The sequence below is a fragment of the Desmodus rotundus genome, chromosome 4 (genome assembly GCF_022682495.2).
Source record: "Desmodus rotundus isolate HL8 chromosome 4, HLdesRot8A.1, whole genome shotgun sequence".
Lineage (NCBI taxonomy): Eukaryota > Metazoa > Chordata > Mammalia > Chiroptera > Phyllostomidae > Desmodus > Desmodus rotundus.
The window spans coordinates 28,770,731-28,789,557 of record NC_071390.1 but is presented as its reverse complement, the minus strand read 5'-3'; the positions used below and the strand labels follow the sequence as shown (position 1 = coordinate 28,789,557).

The 18,827-nt window shown below is 38.2% G+C and overlaps 1 protein-coding gene across 2 annotated transcripts in view; it reads left to right on the top strand.

The window, feature by feature from the left end:
- Positions 1–3,692: 3,692 nt before the first annotated feature.
- Positions 3,693–18,827, top strand: part of TNKS2 (tankyrase 2) — a 52,564-nt gene continuing 37,429 nt past the window's right edge. Inside the window, exons 1-7 of one of the 2 annotated variants that reach the window (XM_053922223.1) lie at positions 3,693–4,264; positions 9,930–10,154; positions 12,602–12,697; positions 13,974–14,010; positions 14,172–14,247; positions 14,606–14,700; positions 16,597–16,663. In XM_053922223.1, coding sequence (XP_053778198.1) covers positions 4,066–4,264; positions 9,930–10,154; positions 12,602–12,697; positions 13,974–14,010; positions 14,172–14,247; positions 14,606–14,700; positions 16,597–16,663 — 795 coding nt within the window. In that variant the 5' untranslated portion in view covers positions 3,693–4,065. The remainder of the gene's footprint in view (positions 4,265–9,929; positions 10,155–12,601; positions 12,698–13,973; positions 14,011–14,171; positions 14,248–14,605; positions 14,701–16,596; positions 16,664–18,827) is intronic. The other variant, XM_053922224.2, reaches the window with a different exon arrangement.

Sequence of the window (18,827 nt, the reverse complement as noted above, 5' to 3'; positions counted from 1 at the left end):
AGATGTCTAGAATTTTTCATGTTGCAAAAGGGAACCTCTATACCAGTTCAATAAACTTTATTTCCTCTTCTCCTCAGCCCCTGGTAACCATCACTCAATTTTCTGTTTCTGTTTATCTACATTAGATGCCTCATGTTATGAACTGAATAGTACCCTCCCCCCAAATTCATGCTGAAGTCCTAATCCCCAATACCTCTGAATGTGTCTATATTTGGAGACAAGGCCTTTTAAAAGAAAATTAAGGTTAAGTAAGGCCAAATGAGTGGGCCCTAATCCAACCTGACTTGTGTCCTTTTATAAGAAGAGAAAATGTGGACCCAAATACCAGGGATGCACCCGAACAGAGGAAAGGCTATGCGAGGACACAGCAAGAAGATGGTTATCTGCAAGTCCATGAGAGAGGCCTCAGGGGAAATAAAACTCACCCACATCCTGATCTTGGACTTCTAATCTCAAGAACTGAAAATTAATTTCTGTGTGTAAGCCACACATTCTGTGGTATTTTATTATGGCAGCCCTAACAAACTAATAGACCTCATATAAGTGAAATCATACAGCATTTGGGGGGCGGGGAGCAGTGCTGGTTTATTTCACTTAACACAAGGACCTCAAGTTTCATCCAAGTTTCATCCAGTAACATATGTCAGGTTTTCCTTCTCTTGAAAACTGAATAATATTCTGTTATATGTATATACCACATTTTGTTTTTGCAATCACCCATTTGTGGACATTTGGGTTGCTTCCACCTCGTGGCTAGTGTGAGTAACACGGTTATGAACAAGGGTGTGCAAATATCTCTGCAAAGGGCTTGCTTTCAACTCCTTTGTCTATATGCCGAAAAGTGGGATTACTGGATCACATAATAATTCTATTTTAAATTTCGTAGTAAATGCCATACTGATTTCCACAGCCATTGTACACTTTACAGACCCACCAGCAGTGCACAGGGGTTCCAATTTCTCCACATTCTCACCAGCACTTATTTTGGTTTTTTGATAGTAGTCATTCTATATCATTGAGGTTTTGATCTGCATTACTCTAATTGATCATTTGGTATTTTTAAAAATTCAGAGTGTGGTGATTGTGGGGATGGGTAGGGTGGAGGTGGAAGACAGAATAAGGGGGATAAATGGAAATGGAAAAATTACAATTAAAAAAAAACAAAATTCAGACTAAGACCTCTTTGAGATACCACATATACCCACTATATTTGAAAATTAATCTCATAATATCAAGGGTTGATGAGGACAAAATTTTTTTTTAAACACTCCTACATGCTGCTGGTGGACATGTACATTATTAACAATCTCTTTGAAAAACAACTTGGCATTACCTTGTAAAATGGCATTCACATTCCTTATGACTCAGCTATTCCACTTCTAGGTAGTCCTTTCTCAATGTTTTTCAAACCTTGGGTCACCACTCATTTGTGAGTTCTGTAACCCATTTACTGAGAGTCACAACTAGCATTTTTTAAACATTGGAAAGGTGAGTATTGTTTTGTGAATTTTATATATGTGCATGTGTTTACCAGTTGAAGACACCAATTGCATTTCTTATACTATGTGTCAAAAAATCTGAAAGACTCTTGTTGACCCCACAATGTATGTACATACTGAGAAGAGTTCCTATTGGCTGAGTTCAAATTTATAAACAGGCCTCTCACACAAACCACACTGCAGTGAGCTGCCCACCTCCTGCACTGAACTACCTGCCTGCACTGTGTTCCCGATGTCTTAGCCAACCCCTATGAAGGAGTTCCTGGAATTTCATTTCAACCCGTAGGACTAAGACATTCCCTGTCCAATTGGAGCTGCATAGTTACAGCCCCATTAGCGTCTTCACCTACTAATGTGAGCAGCTCCATTACACCAATCAAGACAGTGTTTTTTAGACCAAACTCTGAGGATTTGGAGTTTGCCTGAGGATGAACCAAGCAGGGAACATGGGCAGGGATTTCTTTATACATAAGTCAGCTCTACTGTGACTCCAAATGCACTTCTACTTCACATACAAAACTGAAGGCTGGAGCTGAAACACCAAAGATCAGCCTGGACCAGGGTAGACACCAAGCAGGTGAGCAGACAAAATTCTCATCCCAGGCCACCTCACAGCCATGTTGTTCTACAGCCACACTTCATAATTCAGCTGTAACACTATTGTGCTGTTCTCGCAGCCATGCTGTAACACAATTGAGCTGTTGGCACTGAATAAATTTTCCTTCCTCACTACACCTCAAATTGGGGATTCCTGTTGGCATTGAACTAGTGCCAACAACTACTGGTTGTCACTCACATTTTAAATTTCTGCACATCTATACCAGGAGAATGTATAAAAATGTTCATAGCACTATTGTTCATAACAACAGAAAATTGGAAACAAACCAAGTGGCCATTAGAATTGTAAATTTGTGGTATATTCACCCAAGGCAACTCTATAAAGCAATGAAAATGAATGCATGGGTATTACATCTTCTTAAGTGATAAAAGATTACAAAGATTGATATGTTTACAAAACTCAGTAACAAGTAAAACTAAACAATATGTTGTTGAGGAATACACACATGGAAAGGGACTGTAAGAACAAATAATATTGGAATATATTTTGCAAGTGGATGAAATGGACATGAAAAACACAGATGAAATAGTATTGGTTGTGTTCTAGTTCTTAGGTGCATTCATGGATATTCACTTTGTTAATATGCCACATAATTTAAATTTATACTAAATTTATTTCATACATATATATCTTCATAATGTATGTATTTCTAAAAAATTCTCCCCAAAGTGTACCTCCTCTACCTTTTAGCACAGTAATGAGTCAACATTTCCAAACAAAAACTGAATTTCCTGAAAAACAGGTTAAGAAGTTAAGGCAAGGCGGGTGGGGGTGGGAAATGCTTATCTGCTTTGTCAAAGGTCAGTATGTACCATTTCATGTAAGCATACCTTTCTATCAATTTCTTGAGGCCAGGGCATTGTGCAGGGAATGATCATAAACAGATATATCACTACCTTTAACATGAGAATTTTGTGTTTTTCTTGCTTTTATGGCCAAAAAACCAAAATTGCAATTCATTAAAATTTGTCCCGTGTACCTACACGTCACCTAAGTCGGTATGATATTGGTTTACGTATGGGCTATTTAGTTAGCCCTCACCTAATAGTTTAACTATGGAAAGAGTAATTAACCAGGGCCAGAACTCTCAATTATTAATTTAGAATTGGAATTGTCATTGCTGTTTAAATTTCCTTTAAATGTTCTTGGGGCAGCTCACCCTAACTTCCCATCAAGTGGAGAGCAATGCATTGATTTCCAAAAAGTAGCCTACAAGAAACAGCAAAACAGCAGTTGTGGGGGAAGGGAAGAAACCGTAAAGAAAAAAAAAAAAAAGAAGAAATCCCCCAGGAGAAAGAGATTGTGGAAACTGAAACAAAATGGAAAATTCCCACACTGAGAATTCCAAAATAATATGCAAGGTCGCGGTGGGATGGGGGAAGGTTCAAGGGCTGTTATTGGTGTAAAGGCAGTAAGCAAATTTAGGAGAGGAAATTCACGCTTTTAAAAAAGGCAGTAAGCAAAGCTGTTCGACTTCAGCAAAACCCACCGCAAAGATGGCGATGGTACGAAACCCCCGCTCCTCCCGCTGCCCGAGCCTCTAGCCTCACATTTCCCACAAACCCCTCCGCGCAGACCGGGTCTCCGAAACCTGCCCGGCCGGTCTCCGACCACTGCGCATGCGCAGCCTGTCGTCACTCGGGCTCCCAGGACTCCGCGGAGCTGGCAGGAGGGGCCTTCCCAGCTTCCGCCGCCTCGTCGCTTAGGGTCTCGAACGTCGGGTTCGCGCTGCCTCCACCAGCGTGGGGCAGTCGGGGGTCCCGAGGCCCATCGAGGGGCGCGCGGCGGCGTGGCCATGGGTCTGCGCGGAGCCCAGTGACAACAGGGAGCCGAGCGGCCCGGGCCCTGAGCTTGTCTCCTCCAGGGGGCCTCGCCCTCCTGCTCGTGGGGCCGGGGCTCCTACTGCCGTTGCTGGCGCTGCTGCTGGCAGCGGCAGCGGCCAGGATCATGTCGGGCCGCCGCTGCGCCGGTGGCGGCGCGGCCTGCGCGGGCGGGGCCGCGGAGGCCGTGGAGCCGGCCGCCCGCGAGCTGTTCGAAGCGTGCCGCAACGGGGACGTGGAGCGAGTCAAGAGGCTGGTGACGCCTGAGAAGGTGAACAGCCGCGACACAGCGGGCAGGAAATCCACCCCGCTCCACTTCGCCGCAGGTAAACCGGACGTCACCGCCTCGACTGGCGTCAGACCCCACCTGCGCACCCGGGCTCTCGGGCTCCAAACCACACACAGCGCTCTTCTGCCCCGGCCTTCCCCGCCACCCCCACACTCCCGCTCCGGACCCCGATCCTGGTCTTCTTGTTCTGGTCAGGCGGGGAATGAGGGGATTGGGGTAGGAGCTGGGAGAAGCGTGCCGCGTTCATTGGGAGGTTTTTTCTTTTTTTGGCTTTGTTTTGTATCAACAGTACCTGTATCAACTTCCGGTCTTGCTACCCTAGAAGGCCTCTGCACACAAGAAAGTGTATGGGACACGGTAGACCTTGTAATCTGGAAGGCCAGTTTTGTCCAGAACCTGTCGTTCTTGCACGTTCCACTGTTACTCTTATCAGTCCTCTGGGTTAAGGTGTTCTTTTGGAGTAGGAATGAGGAGGAGAGAAGGAACATGAGATTTCCTTGTTCACAGACACCGCTTTTACACTTTCTGCCACAGGAGATTTGTTTGTTTTAACCTGTACCTGTTTTAAAGTGCAAATATTATTAGGATGTATGCTCTCTTGATCAGTTACAACTTTGTTGGGTTCCCATTTAGGGAGCCTTTTTAAAGAGAGAAAGTTTGAGGGAGTATGGGCGAGAGAACTAGAAACGGCCTATGGACAGCAGAAAGGGAAGAATACTAAAGTCAAATCTTACCTGTTGAGTCATTTTGCCTAAAATTTTGGTGTTCAGGGGCACCTTTCTCACTAATTTGGATTGCCCAGTTTGACCATGCAGTGAACATTTAAACAACTGATTGGGAAAGTGTCATAACCAACGGATATGTAGTCCAGAGGGTAGTATTACTTAGATTCTGTTCACTTGATCTGTGGGATAAAAATAACCAAGGAAGATCTTAGTTGCTACCTTTCAAGAATTTGGTGTATTAATGAGTTCATATCTGAAAATAGTAATATTTAGAGGTTTAAGATTATGGGATTATCTTATTGATTTTGTTCCTCCACCACCATCCCACTCTCAATTCTTTCCCAACATTTCAAAGTACACAGGTTTTGTTGTGGTTTGTTCAGACTGAAATGGAAAACTTATTTTAGGAACGAACCCATCCCTCACAATTTACCCATATTAGGTATAGGTTATAAAACTAAGAATTTAAGGTATAAAAGGAAAGTAATAAATTAAGATTGCTAACAGTCTACATTAAACAGGAGCTTTAAAGCCCTGCATTTAAAACTAGGCATATAACTTAATAAGTTATCTAAATGTCTAATCACCATGTTGTACACCTAAAACTAATATAATGTTATATGTCAACTGTAATTAAAATTTTTTTAATTTAAAAAATTTAAAAATTTTTGTCACAAGAAGGTTATCTAGATGTTACAAAGGCCAAATCACAAAAAAACATTTTTTAGTTTCTTATTAAATAATATATTTAAATAAATTCAGCTTTGTAAATGCAATCTAAATTATTAGATTAATGAGAGAACTTGTTCTTCTTTTCTAAGTAAATGCATCCAGCTGCATTTTCTCTAACTATATGGAGAATATGTTTTATATCTTTTGTGGGGAGAGAGTTATCAGTCATGTTAATATGTATCTAAACATGCCTTGGAAACTCGAGGTAGGTGGTGAGACTGTGTAGCTGCCTGACCAAGCAGTTTCTTGGGTTTGTACATTATAGAGTAAGCTATGGAAGAAAACTTTTTTTTCTTTTTTTTTTTTAAGCCAATTAAAGTTTGGAGGTTTTGTGGGAAGGGAGCATGCTTTTATCTTTTTGATATCCTGGGAACAGGAATGAGAGATCTGTGCAGACCAAAGAAATGAATCATGATAGAAGGACGGTTTAGGAGAAATTGTGTCTTTTCATCTAAAATATTTAGTTAAAGAATAATCAGTAGCCATCCCCAAAGGAGGTCTGTTAACGAAAAAAGCAATCAACATAAACTGGAACTTTTCTTCTACTAGGTGTTTTTTATTATTGAACTAGATTACATTTCTTCTAAATAAGCATGCTTTAAGAAGTCATTTTTATGAGAAAAATTATTTCCTCTTCAATCCAGTTTCCTTTTCTCCCCTACCAGTCACTCCTGCCCTCCCCCAGCACACACACACACAGGATATGAATGAATTTTTTGTGACATCTCACAAAACTTGTAGAGGCAAGTTGGTGGTAGGGAAGCTGCAGCTTTAATTTGGCTAAAAGCAGTAGCATCTGAAATTCTTGACAGAGTAATCCCCTAGAAAACAGCGGATTTCAGTAAAGGGGATTGCTTTTCTAAACTCGTTTCTGAAAAATAAAGAAGAGGGACAGAAACTTTGGGAGAAATTCATCTTATTGTCCACCATAATGAAAGAAATAAGTACATAACATTCTCTAGAGTCATAGAACTGGGGTTGGGTGTGGCAAGTGAAATAGAATTCAAGAGCTTGAGAATTTTAAATATTTGGGGGTAGGTGTACAGAGAGGTATCATTCAGTAGAGATATGTATAAAATCACTTATCGGGTTTAAGGAATTTAGATATAGAGATGGTGGAAAGAGATGGTTGACATATGTATATTGGAGAATGACAAATTGAAAAGAGCTTGCATTGTAGAGTTCTAGCTAAACAAAGTAACCCTTGTTTTGTATATGTAGTGTATTTGTAGTTTGCTACTCAGCCATGTACTTTGGACCAGTCAGGCTGAACCCTGATTACTGTATTCAGTAGTGTGAATTGCATATAAGAAGGATTTTTTTATTCTAATAAAGGAAGTGGAATTAGAGCCTCCAGAATTTATCGTACAAGCAACAGATGAAAACTAGAGTTAATTTATTCTAGAGATGAAAGAAGACTAAGGTCAGACAATGTTACTGTCTTCACATTTGTGGAAGATAGTCCAGTAGAAAAATGAGTGGATATGGCTTATATATGGCTTCAGCAGTCATAACAAGGACCAGTAGATGGAAGGTTGCAAGAGTCTGCCTTTTTAACAAGCTGTTCAGCTGTGGAATTAGCTGGAAATGTCCAGGCAGTGACTGGATTGGCATCTTTCAGAGATGTTGTAGAAAGGATTTCTGCATAGGCTGGGCACTTGGACCAACAGGTCAGAATCTGACAGTATAAGAAAAAGGGATGGACCCTGACTGGTGTGGCTTGGTTGGGTGTCATCCCGAAAAGTGAAAGGTTGCCAGTTTGATTCCCTGTCAGGACACACACATGCTTGGGGTGAGGGTTGAGTCCCTGGTTGGGATGTGTATGAGGCAACTGATTGATGTTTCTCTCTCACATCAACCCTTCTTTCCTTCTCTTTCTCCCTTCCTTCCCCTCTTAAAATAAATATTTTAACCAAAAAAAAGAAAGTGGAATGATTACCCCATTTGAAGGTTTTAACAACTCAGCTGTCAAAGATACAGTACTTTTTGTGCTTATCATTCATATCCTTCCCCAAAATGGTACTTTTAAAGATGCCCAGTAATGTTTCAATAGTATTTCCTCCTTTTGTCTGCAGGCCAACGTCATAATTATGGGAGATGCACAAAATGTACCCACATTCCTAACCTAGGACTGAACTAGAGATTATTGTTTCCAAGGTTATTTTTTGCTCTGTGTGTGGAGGGCGCGGGGTGGGAGGGAGTAGTAAGTCCTACATCTGTAGAAAACCCCAGTGTCAAATAAACACTGGTATATTTAAGAATTCAGAATCTTTCATGACTTAGCCGATTTCCCAGTATTATCAAGACTTGAGCTACACTTTTTTCCTCAACTCTCGCTGGACTTAGAGGTAGGCAATTGACTTCATTAACAACTAGTTTGGAGTATTTGTTTTAGTACTTCCTCATTTAGATTGTCAGAATTTCATCACCCCAAAAACCATGTATCAAAGTTTCTCCTAGTCTAACCAGACAGATGGTGTATCTGTCCCAAGTTGAGCTAGGCCAAACCTTCTCCCTTATATTCCTCTCTAAAGAAATACATGGAAACACCTTTCTTAGATCTTTGCCAACTGAGTTACTAGGAAGTTTAAAATGATATCCCTCAGAAAAGTCTGACAAGAGTCCTGGCTATATAAATCAGAGCTTAAGACTGCTTGATTCTACATCCCATCTCCCAGACTACAGGAGCCTTCTCTGTTTCGTGGCAATTACTGACATTTTCAGTTTCTGAACGTTTTCTTCTGACAAAGCCATACATGACACCAACCTACGTTTAGACCGTCAAGACATCACTATCATTTCATATTGAGCCAGTTATATCATCAGTGGCTCACCCCCTCTTTAGACTATAAAGAGGTAGCAGAAATAGGTAGCAGCTCTCAGTAAAATTTCCTGAGCATTTAAGTTGGTTTCTCTATGGTGACTTCCACTGCTTTATAGCTTTTTAGAAGCCATTCAGATGTAAAGATGTTTCCCATGCAGCAGCAAAATATGATACTGTTAACAATAGTCATGGTTAGCAAGACAGTGCCTAGAACTGCTAAAACTGGTAGTACCTAGAAAGTAATGAAACTCGACAAGAAAGAAATTGAATAGACTGCTTTTCTTAGTCGTCACAAATCATCAGCTCCATAGTCTCTGTGAGGGTCATTTGCTTACTATTTCAGCAGAGTATTAGCCATGCACTAAGCAAATGTTTATTAAGTCCTCTATGCTAGATTCTAGCCTTGGCCAGTGAACAGAAATGAACAGCACACAATACCTGCCATTAAGTAACACAGTTTATTGATCAGCAAATTTACTTTCCAAATATGCCTGCTTTGTTTCCCTGTTAGTGCTTTATAGTAGATCCAAACTCACTGTATGATTTCATCAGGATTTTCACACATAGAGCAGTGTTTGAAGATAAGTGCTCTTCCATAATTATAAAATAAACCACAGGATATCTGAGCAACCATGACTACTAACTTTAGGCTTCTGATTCCTTTGTAAAGAAATCCTTAGGATATGGAGATTGGCATTGATTCTGAGGATATGCCTATTCATGTTCTACCTGGCCAGTGAGAACATGATCAGAATATATACCTGCAAAGCTATTTTTCCTTCAAGAAATGAGTGTATAACAGATGCTTTGAACTAGTCTTGAGACCATAAGAGTGGGGATTTCATCAGGGATTAGCCTTCAGAGTTTAGGAAGCATCTTGAATCTAAAGGTTTCCGCTAAATCCTAACAGTGGAAGATTTTTGAATTTTAAATAGCTACATACTGACCCCCTCTAAATTTCCTTTTATGCCAAGAAATAGCTTCAAACATTCAAAATTTCAGACTCTTCTTCTACTCTCTTGGGATAGCAACATGACCTCTCCTCATGTTACGGTCCTTCCAACGTGACTTTGAAAACATGCTGATCTCCACTCTCAGTCCCTAGACAGGTTTCAGACATCTTAATGGCTGAGGAATCATGTTGATAACAACGTTATAGAAGTTAGCTGTGTCTTGGACTGTTGATAACTATATAGATACGATCACTTTACCCCTTCTACCAAGCTTAAACTTCAGTTTCCGTGTTTAGTCATACATGTCAGTATTAAGTATATGTCTGTCTCATCAATGAATTCTTGAATTGTTGAATCTCTCTTATTATTTCCCATCCAGAAGCATCTTAGCATGGCTTTTACTTGTTGATTCTAATCTGATGTATTTTCTTTGGAGGACTTTTCTATGGATGATTTGTTTTCTTTTAGGTTTTGGGCGGAAAGATGTAGTTGAATATTTGCTTCAGAATGGTGCAAATGTCCAAGCACGTGATGATGGGGGCCTTATTCCTCTTCATAACGCATGTTCTTTTGGTCATGCTGAAGTAGTCAATCTCCTTTTGCGACATGGTGCAGACCCAAATGCTCGTGATAATTGGAATTACACTCCTCTCCATGAAGCTGCAATTAAAGGAAAGATTGATGTTTGCATCGGTAAGACTGTTCGCTTTCCAGAATTTTTCTGAAATAGTTTGTAACTATTCTGAATCTGAATTGACTTCATTTGTTAATATGATCAATTTGTTAATTATGATCAATTTGTTAATTGATGTTAATTTGATAATTTGTTAATTATGATCAATTTCTGCCAGGATGAATTTAAATACTTGAGAACAATTCAAGATTTAAGGTAACCACTATTTACTAAGTGTCATTTTGTGTATAGTACTTGGATTAGGTTCTTCAAAGAATAGAGACAAGATTCCTGTTTTCTGGAAACACAGATTCTCTCTCGGGAGATAGCACACACAAAGAACCAGATAAAGTCACGGTAGAAGTGAACGGGAATCTTAGAGGGTAATGAGTGCAGTGAGTAGGCTGGAGTCCAGTTACTCCTTCAGGGAGACTTTTGAGGGAGTAGGGGGCGAAGATGGAAAAGGTAAGGACATCTGTACAAAGGACTTTGCATTCCAGGTTAAGGAGCTTGGTATTGTTATGTAGATTGTACGGAATCATTGAAGACTTTTAAGGAGGGGAACAACAGTGTGATGAGAGTATTTTATTTTAGAAAGAGGGATCTGGTCGGGGGCTGGTGAAATGGATAGCATCAGGGAGATTAGCTAGGAAACTGTAGAATAACCCAGATGAGAAATGATGAGGGCATGAACCAGGATTATTGTAGAAAAATAGAAATGGCAGGATAAGCAAAGAAGCATTTAAAGGGAAAATCATCTGTCATATTATTTGCCCAACAGATTGATCATTGAAAATTATATGTGAGAAGGCTACTTATTTGAGAGTTTTTATTAACCTGGTACTGACTTTTCTGAGCCTCGCATAGTCTGGGATTTTGGACTCTGCTACCTTAGTTCTATTTCCTGAGGCAAAACAGGGACAGTTGAGATTTTTCAGGCAGATAGAAAGCCAGTTCTGTGTACTAGAAAAAGTCCAGAGGCTCTGTGCTAGACTTGCATTGTTCTCCCCTGCCCTCCACACACCAAATCACTGTTCAAACCAAAGTTGCCAGTTTAAATTCAGTAATTTATAAAGATACAAAATAGATTACCTAGTAACCTCTGCCCAAGTTTCCTTTCCTATGTGTTATATTGCTTCTGCCTTTTGCTCATAATCCTTTCCTAGTTCCTGAGTCTCAGACATACAAATAATTAGTTTTAATAATGTAGGGTTTTCCAAATACAGATCTGCACTATCCAGTGTGGTAGCTGAGAACTTCTAATGTGGCTAGTCTAAACTGAGAAGTATTCTAAGGGAAAAATACACTGGATTTCAAAGACTTAATATGATAAAAAGCAATGTAAAATACCTCAATTTTATATTGATTACAGTATAAATGTAAATATTGAAATATTTTGGATATGTTGGGTTAAATAAAATGTGTTAGGATGAATTTAACCTGTTTCTTTTTATTTTTTTAATGTGGCTACTAGAAAATTTTAAATTACATGTGTGTCTGCTATTAATGCCTCACATTTTTCTTCTGTTACAGGTAGGAATAATGTAGAATAGAATGAACATTAACCTTGTCAAGGAATGGAAGCTAGGCTTCCCTTTCTGCCTGTATTTGCCTTTCTTTCCTCAGCTCCTTATTTATAGAGTATGCTATAATATCTTTATATAACAAGTAACAATACAGAGTATAGCATAGGTCTTTTCTTTTCGTGTGCTTTTGGTTATAATATAGCAGTTTTGATTTGGGGTTTGTTAACCCTGCAGAGAGTATTTTTTCTTTTCTTTCTTTTTTTAAGAATTTGCTCGTGTAATTTTTTGTTTTTCAGTACCCCAGATCCTTATTCCTGGGCTATCCATAGGTTTAGAAATTTCACTTTTGTTATGATAGAACAATCTTTCTAACATAGGCGGTTTTCATTTGGAATGAGAAAACAAATTTTCAAACAGACTTGCCATTTATATTCTCATATAGTCTTATTGGTCTTTTGTCTAGCACTTGTCTAGCAAAGGAAAATCTTACTTTGAGCTTAGCGGACATTTATTTAATGTGTATAATACATTAAATAATAAAATGTCTTATATATTCTCATCTTTATAACATTTAACATACTGTCAGGATATGAAAGATCTTTAAATACATTGAGACCACTGGACCACAATTTTTGAGAAAATTATTTGCTAAAATCCAATTGTCATTATTACCATCTTTAAAAAGTAGTATTGTGCCATGGCTGGTGTGGCTCAGTGGGTTAAGTACTGGCCTGTGAATCAAAAGGTCACTGGTTTGATTCCCAGTCAGGGTGTACATGCCTGGGTTGTGGGCCAGGTCCCAGTTGCAGGGGCGTGGGAGAGGCGATCACACATAAATGTTTCTCTCCCTCTCTTTCTCTCTCCCTTCCCCTCTCTCTGGAACTGAATAAATAGAATCTTTTTTAAAAAATAAAATAAAAAGTAGTATTGCTATTTTGCAGTGCTCTTACAGCATGGAGCTGAGCCAACCATCCGAAATACAGATGGAAGGACAGCATTGGATTTAGCAGACCCATCTGCCAAAGCAGTGCTGACTGGTGAGTTTGTGTGCTCTCTTTGGGTATTACAGGAAGAATATAAAGAATGAGCTTGCTAGGTAAACAGTCAGCTTCCTGGGGTTAATGACCTCGACTAGATTTTAAAATAGTGTCAATTCAGTTATTATATTTTTACATCTGGACAGTTGGCATTTGATTCTTGTCTAAGAAAAGTGAAGATTTTTTTCTTTTTAAAATTCATTTTCCTCCTTCTCTGTACTATGCCATTCTCTGCTTTTTTATCTTTTTAAAAAAAGTCTTGGGACTCAAATGAAGCCTTGCACTAGGAGCCAATATGCAATTAATATTGTGGGCAGCAGTTGGAATGTCATTTCAGCAAATACTGTCTATTTTGTTAACTCACCTTTAAATTGTATTTTAAAGGGTTTTTTATATTCATTATAAATAAAAAGCTATAGGCATAAAGAGATTATATTTAATTCTGTTTTTATTTATATACAGTTGTCCCTCGGTGTCCACAGGGGATTGGTTCCAGGACACCCCCTGCCCCTCATAGATCCAAAAATCTGTGGGTGCTCAAGTTCTTTAAGATTGTGTAAACCAATGCATACGGTCAACTTTCTAAATTCTCAGACACCCAACCATGGATTGAAAATACAGTTTTCATTCTGAGGTTGGTTGAATCTGTGGATATGAAACATGCAGAAATGGAAGGTCTTCTACTTAAAATAGCATTGTAATAAAAACAGTTGTAGTATTGAAAAATCTTTTGGATTCACAAGAATGTTAATGATTATGTTCAATTGGCGATGCTATAGATTATCTTTTGTCATTTCTAAATGATTGAATATTGGATTTTGAAGGGGGAGTTTTTTGACTTTGAATGTATGGATACATTTTGTGTAAGCAAATAGTGAATAGCGTATTGGTTTTAGATAATTTAAGGAGTAAAAAGAAAAGGAAAGGTTCTGCTGTAACTTTCCATCTAAGGCAGACTTTATTAAAATTTTGGTATATTTCCTTTTTGGCTTTCCTTTTTCTGTGTAAATTGTTTTCGTATGATTGCAGTCACACTTGATTATATAGCATTGATTCTTTTTTTCACTTTTATACATAGGTGATCCATGTTCTTCCGAAAAATATTTTTAAATTGTACAATATTCTATTGATTAACCATTTTCTAGTTATTGGAAATTTATTTCCAGATTTATATACTTTAAATATAATTGATTGAGCATGTTATGCATATAAAACTGTCATTACTTTTGTAATTGAGTTTTTAAAGTTTCTGGGTTTTTCCCCCCCTCATTCACAGGTGAATATAAGAAAGATGAACTCTTGGAAAGTGCCAGGTGTGTTATAAATGTATACCATGAAATCTTTACCATTTCCATTTTTGTTTTTGCAATAAGCAAACTATAATAGAGAATGAATTTGTTAAATGTTTGCATAAATGTCTTCAGTAGGATCTGATAAAGAATAGAAATTGCTAATGAATTTTTGTGTGTGTTAGGAGTGGCAACGAGGAAAAAATGATGGCTCTACTCACACCATTAAATGTCAACTGCCACGCAAGTGATGGTAGAAAGGTACTTCCTTTTTCAACTAAGTGTGTTAATCTCCTAGTAACATAAAAATGCGTTTATCTTATTATAAATTAAAACACCTGATGAGAGTGCTATGTTCTTTTAAGCAGTAATTTGGATTTTTTAACTTTAAACCTTATTGAAAGTAAACATTTGTTTGCTTCATATTTGCAATAATGAACTTATAAACTGTTATGCCTTTAATAATGTATTGAATATTTTAAAACGAAATTAATGTCTATTTATTTAGACAATAAAGTTATAAAGCTTTCCTCTGGATTTTTGGTTTGGATTTTTAGCTTTCCAGACTTTTTGAGTTTCAGTATTTGAATTTCATTAATTTTTCTGATTAACATTTCAGTCAACTCCACTGCATTTGGCAGCCGGATACAACAGAGTAAAGATTGTACAGCTGTTACTGCAGCATGGAGCTGATGTCCATGCTAAAGATAAAGGGTAAGGATTTGAACAAAAGTTAGGATTTCTTAAATGTTACTATCCTGATAATAATTTCTTTAACCTTATAAAAATCATTTTTTATACTAAACAGCATAAACATTTGAGCTTTTATAATGTGCAGATTGCTCTGAGGATACAGGGACTTATAAAACATTAAGGCAACCACTTTTAGCAGTTACACTATACTTCAGGGGGCGTGAAAAGATACCTGATAATATAGGTTGTGTACTAAATGTGAGGTAATAACAGAGGGATACTACTATAGGAGTTCCCAGGAAGGGACTATCAGTGATAGCTGTAGTGATTGGGAAATCCGTCAGGAGGAGATGGTACTTGACCTGGACTCAGTTCAAGAAAGCTGGAGAGTTTAGGAACCATCACTCTGCGCAAGAGAATTAGTGTGAGAAGATGTTGCTAAAGCAGGTGTGACAGCATATTTAGGAAACAATGACTAGACCAGCTTAGCTGAAGCAGGTAATTCATATAGGAGAGAAATGAAGGTTAAGGTTGGAGAAATAGGTAAGCAGGTTTTCAAGGACTTGTTATCTTAGCCTAAAGAATTCACACTTCATTCTGCCAGGCATGTTAGCCATTGAAGGATGTTAAGCAAGGGGAATGATTATTCTAAAAGAGGAGTCATAGGAAGTACATTCTGGTGGCAATGGGTAGGGTAGACTGGAGAGGGAAAATAGAAGTGATAAAGGAGCAGTTAGGAGAGTGAGTATGGCAGGGATTTGGGCATAATGATATATAGTAGTGGTGATAGATGAAATAAAAAGATAATACAAGATGTAGTTCAGTTTAACAATGGGCAAGATTTGTTGAATGTCTGGATGTAATGAGAGTGAAAGGAATAAAAAGATAATTACATTTCAAATTTTAAAGTTGAATGAGTGAGACCCAATGATACACATATTAAAATCCAAGAGAGAAAATTATTTTAGGGGGGAAATTGAGTTCACTTTTAGAACTCTTGGTTTTATGAGATGATGATGATGATGGGAACTCAGGTGGAGGTAACTAGAAGGTAGTTGGAAATGGAATTAGGGATTGGGTAAGTAAGACATTATATAGCCAAAAAATGGGAAGGAAAGTCATGAGTCTTTAAAGAAGGGCATAGAACTAGAGACTGGGGCCATCATGATTATGTCTGGAGTAATCAGTTGTGAGTAATTCCCATGGAAGAGCAGCTTAAAGATAGGTAAAGATTTTAGGGTTCCACTGTACCTTCTTATATAGAAAGTTCTTCTTCCATTGCAATCATAAAGAAGGTTTTAGTTTTATTAAGGAATATACCTTACAGAATTTATCTTAAAGAAGAGTCAGTGTTTGAGCTCTGAGTTTGGAAAACTTGTTTAGAAGTAAGCAAGGAGGGAGGGAAATCTACCTATGCCCTGGGGATAGTCCTATATACAGGCATTTAGGGAACTGCAAGTGGTTAGTATACTGCTATTGCAGGGTGAGGCTAGACAGAGTCAGACCATTTTATGCCAGGCTAAGCAGTTGGAACCATCTTTTGAAAGCAAGGAAGAACCAGTGAAGGATGTTATAAAAAGGAGTAACCACATTAGATAACCTTTTGAAAAAATCTGGCCATAGCTTGAAGGTCAAATTTAAGTGGGGGTTATTTCAGTAATACAGGGAACAATAGTAAAAGCCTGCACCAAAATAGTGGTAGTGTGGCGGGAGCGGGCGGGTGGCGGAGATAGATTTCAAAGAGACTTGGGAGTTAGGATTGCTAGGACTTAGGTTCAAGTGGAGGTTATTAAATTTTACACATTTTTATTCAAAGGTCACATAAACCATTTGCTATTTAAATTAACTAAATTTAAATTAATCAAAATTAAATAAGTCTAGGGAATCTATAGTAACAGGTTTTCTCCTCTCTCATAGTGATCTGGTGCCTTTACACAATGCCTGTTCTTATGGTCATTATGAAGTAACTGAACTCCTGGTCAAGGTTAGTTTTCTTGTACTTATAATTATATAAGGTACTTTAAACACATAGTGTATCTATTTTCTTTGTGTTTTTAGTGTTTGGTGGATGTAGGAGTGTTTATAATTACTGTAAAATGTAGATGATTGATAGATGATTGATAGGTCAGCATTTGCTTGAGATTTTTGAAATACCCTAAGATTTTAAATATGAAGTGGCACTACCATCTTATGAATAGCAAATTAAGTGATTCTATAATTTGTGGCTACAGTGAAGTTTCAGACCTCTTGAAAAGTATCAGAAGGCAATTTTTAGTGAATCGTGTATTATTAAAACCACCAGTTACCTTCGCAACATTTGTACTTCGGGTTGGAACAGGCTCACTGGTAAGCTTTAATTCTTCCCGTATGTTGGGTGGCTATTGTTGAACAGGTGGTTCCCAAAACTGGCAAGAAATTCCTTATTTTGCTCCCTGTTGGATGAGACTAGAAGATAATATATTCTCCTTTGAGTGCATCCAAGGATGTTACCCACACCCCAATTTTTTTTGTCCCCCAGTCTCTGTATATGTATTTGACCATACACTTCTCTCACTCTGTACTCATTCTGCCCCTTGAGTATTTTTCCTTATTCTGTCAGCAGCTGTCATAAGAAGGGAAAGAAGACATTTGTTTCCAATGCTTCTATCCTTCCTTTGGGGCATGTGCTACCACAGAATACATTTTCCCACAGAAACAACTCTTTATAATGATTAGACACTCTGAGTAGCCCATAAGCCTTTTTAAATTTATAATATGGCTGCAATATTATACATTTATAGCAGTAATGCTTTTGCTTGCAGTAAAACTGAATCTTGAGTTCAGCAGAATATTCGGAATGTTATTACGGATTAGAGTGAAACATCAGACAGGTTGCAGTGGGACCTTTACAGACAACTGAATGGTGTTTTTCTAAGGCCTTGTGTTTTCTAAATAAAGAGTGGGAGGCTGGCTGGAGGTTATACATCTAGAGGAGATTGGAAGAGCTGAGAGTGCAAACAGTTACCAGAGTAATCAAGTCCAGGAGAGTCAGTAGAAAGCAGGTGAAGTAGAGACAGGGAATACAGGCAGAAGTCCTGAGCAACACTGAGTTAGTAGGCAACGCATGCCAAAGAGTCTGGCTGGCACATGCTGGCATTAACAGCAGACATGCAGTGACTGCTTTTTAGGACAAGGATATGTACAGATTGTGATGTGGCTGCTTGAAAAGCTAACATAATTTTATGCCAGTGATAGAAGTATAGTGTCAGGAACAAATGTAATGATGGATGCATTGTACTTGCACAACCAAACCACATTGAGAATCTCTCATTATTCTAGGCTCTTAATGTTTTTTAAATTAATTTTTAAAACTGAAGTATATTCAGTTGAGGGCCACTAGAGTGATAGGAAGTCTAGAAACCATCTGATAAGAAGGATGAGTGAAGAAGGAGCTGAAGGTCTTTAGATTGGAAAAGAAAAACATAGGACATGCCTTCAAAATCACAAAGAATATTGATCTTTTTTGCTCCAAAGAAGAGCAATATATTAAAGTACATATTTAACTCAGTAAAAGAGAACTTTTTAATAGGAGCTATCTAATAAGTATAAAAAGTTATGCTAGTTGAGAATTAGTTTCTAATTGTTCAAAGTACTAAGAGTGAGTAGCTTGCTCACCTTGTGCAGTTATGCTATGGAAGGAACTTTGGGTTCAATGAGAGGTTAAACTAGAGGGACTTCTGTGGTCCATCCAACTCTCATACTCGGACATGGCTGAATTAAAAAGACTGACAATACCAAGCGTTAGTTAGCAAGGCAGTGGAGCACTGGAACGCAGATACTGCTTGTGTCAGTGTAAAAATAATACAGCCACTTTTGAAAGGTATTTGGTAATCTCTAATAAAACTACATGTATCTACTGTATGACGCAGCAATTTTACCCTAGGGGTATATGTAAAAGAAATGGCAGCATGTGTCCATAGAGAGTCTTGTACATGAATGTTCATAACAGCTTATTCATAATAGCCAAAATCAAAAACTAGAAATAGTCCAAATGTCCATCGACAGGATGATGGATTAGTGAATCATGGTATATCTTATCAGCGGACGGCTACTACTACTCAGCAATAAAAAGGAGCTACCGATACAACATGAATGAATCTCAGAAACAG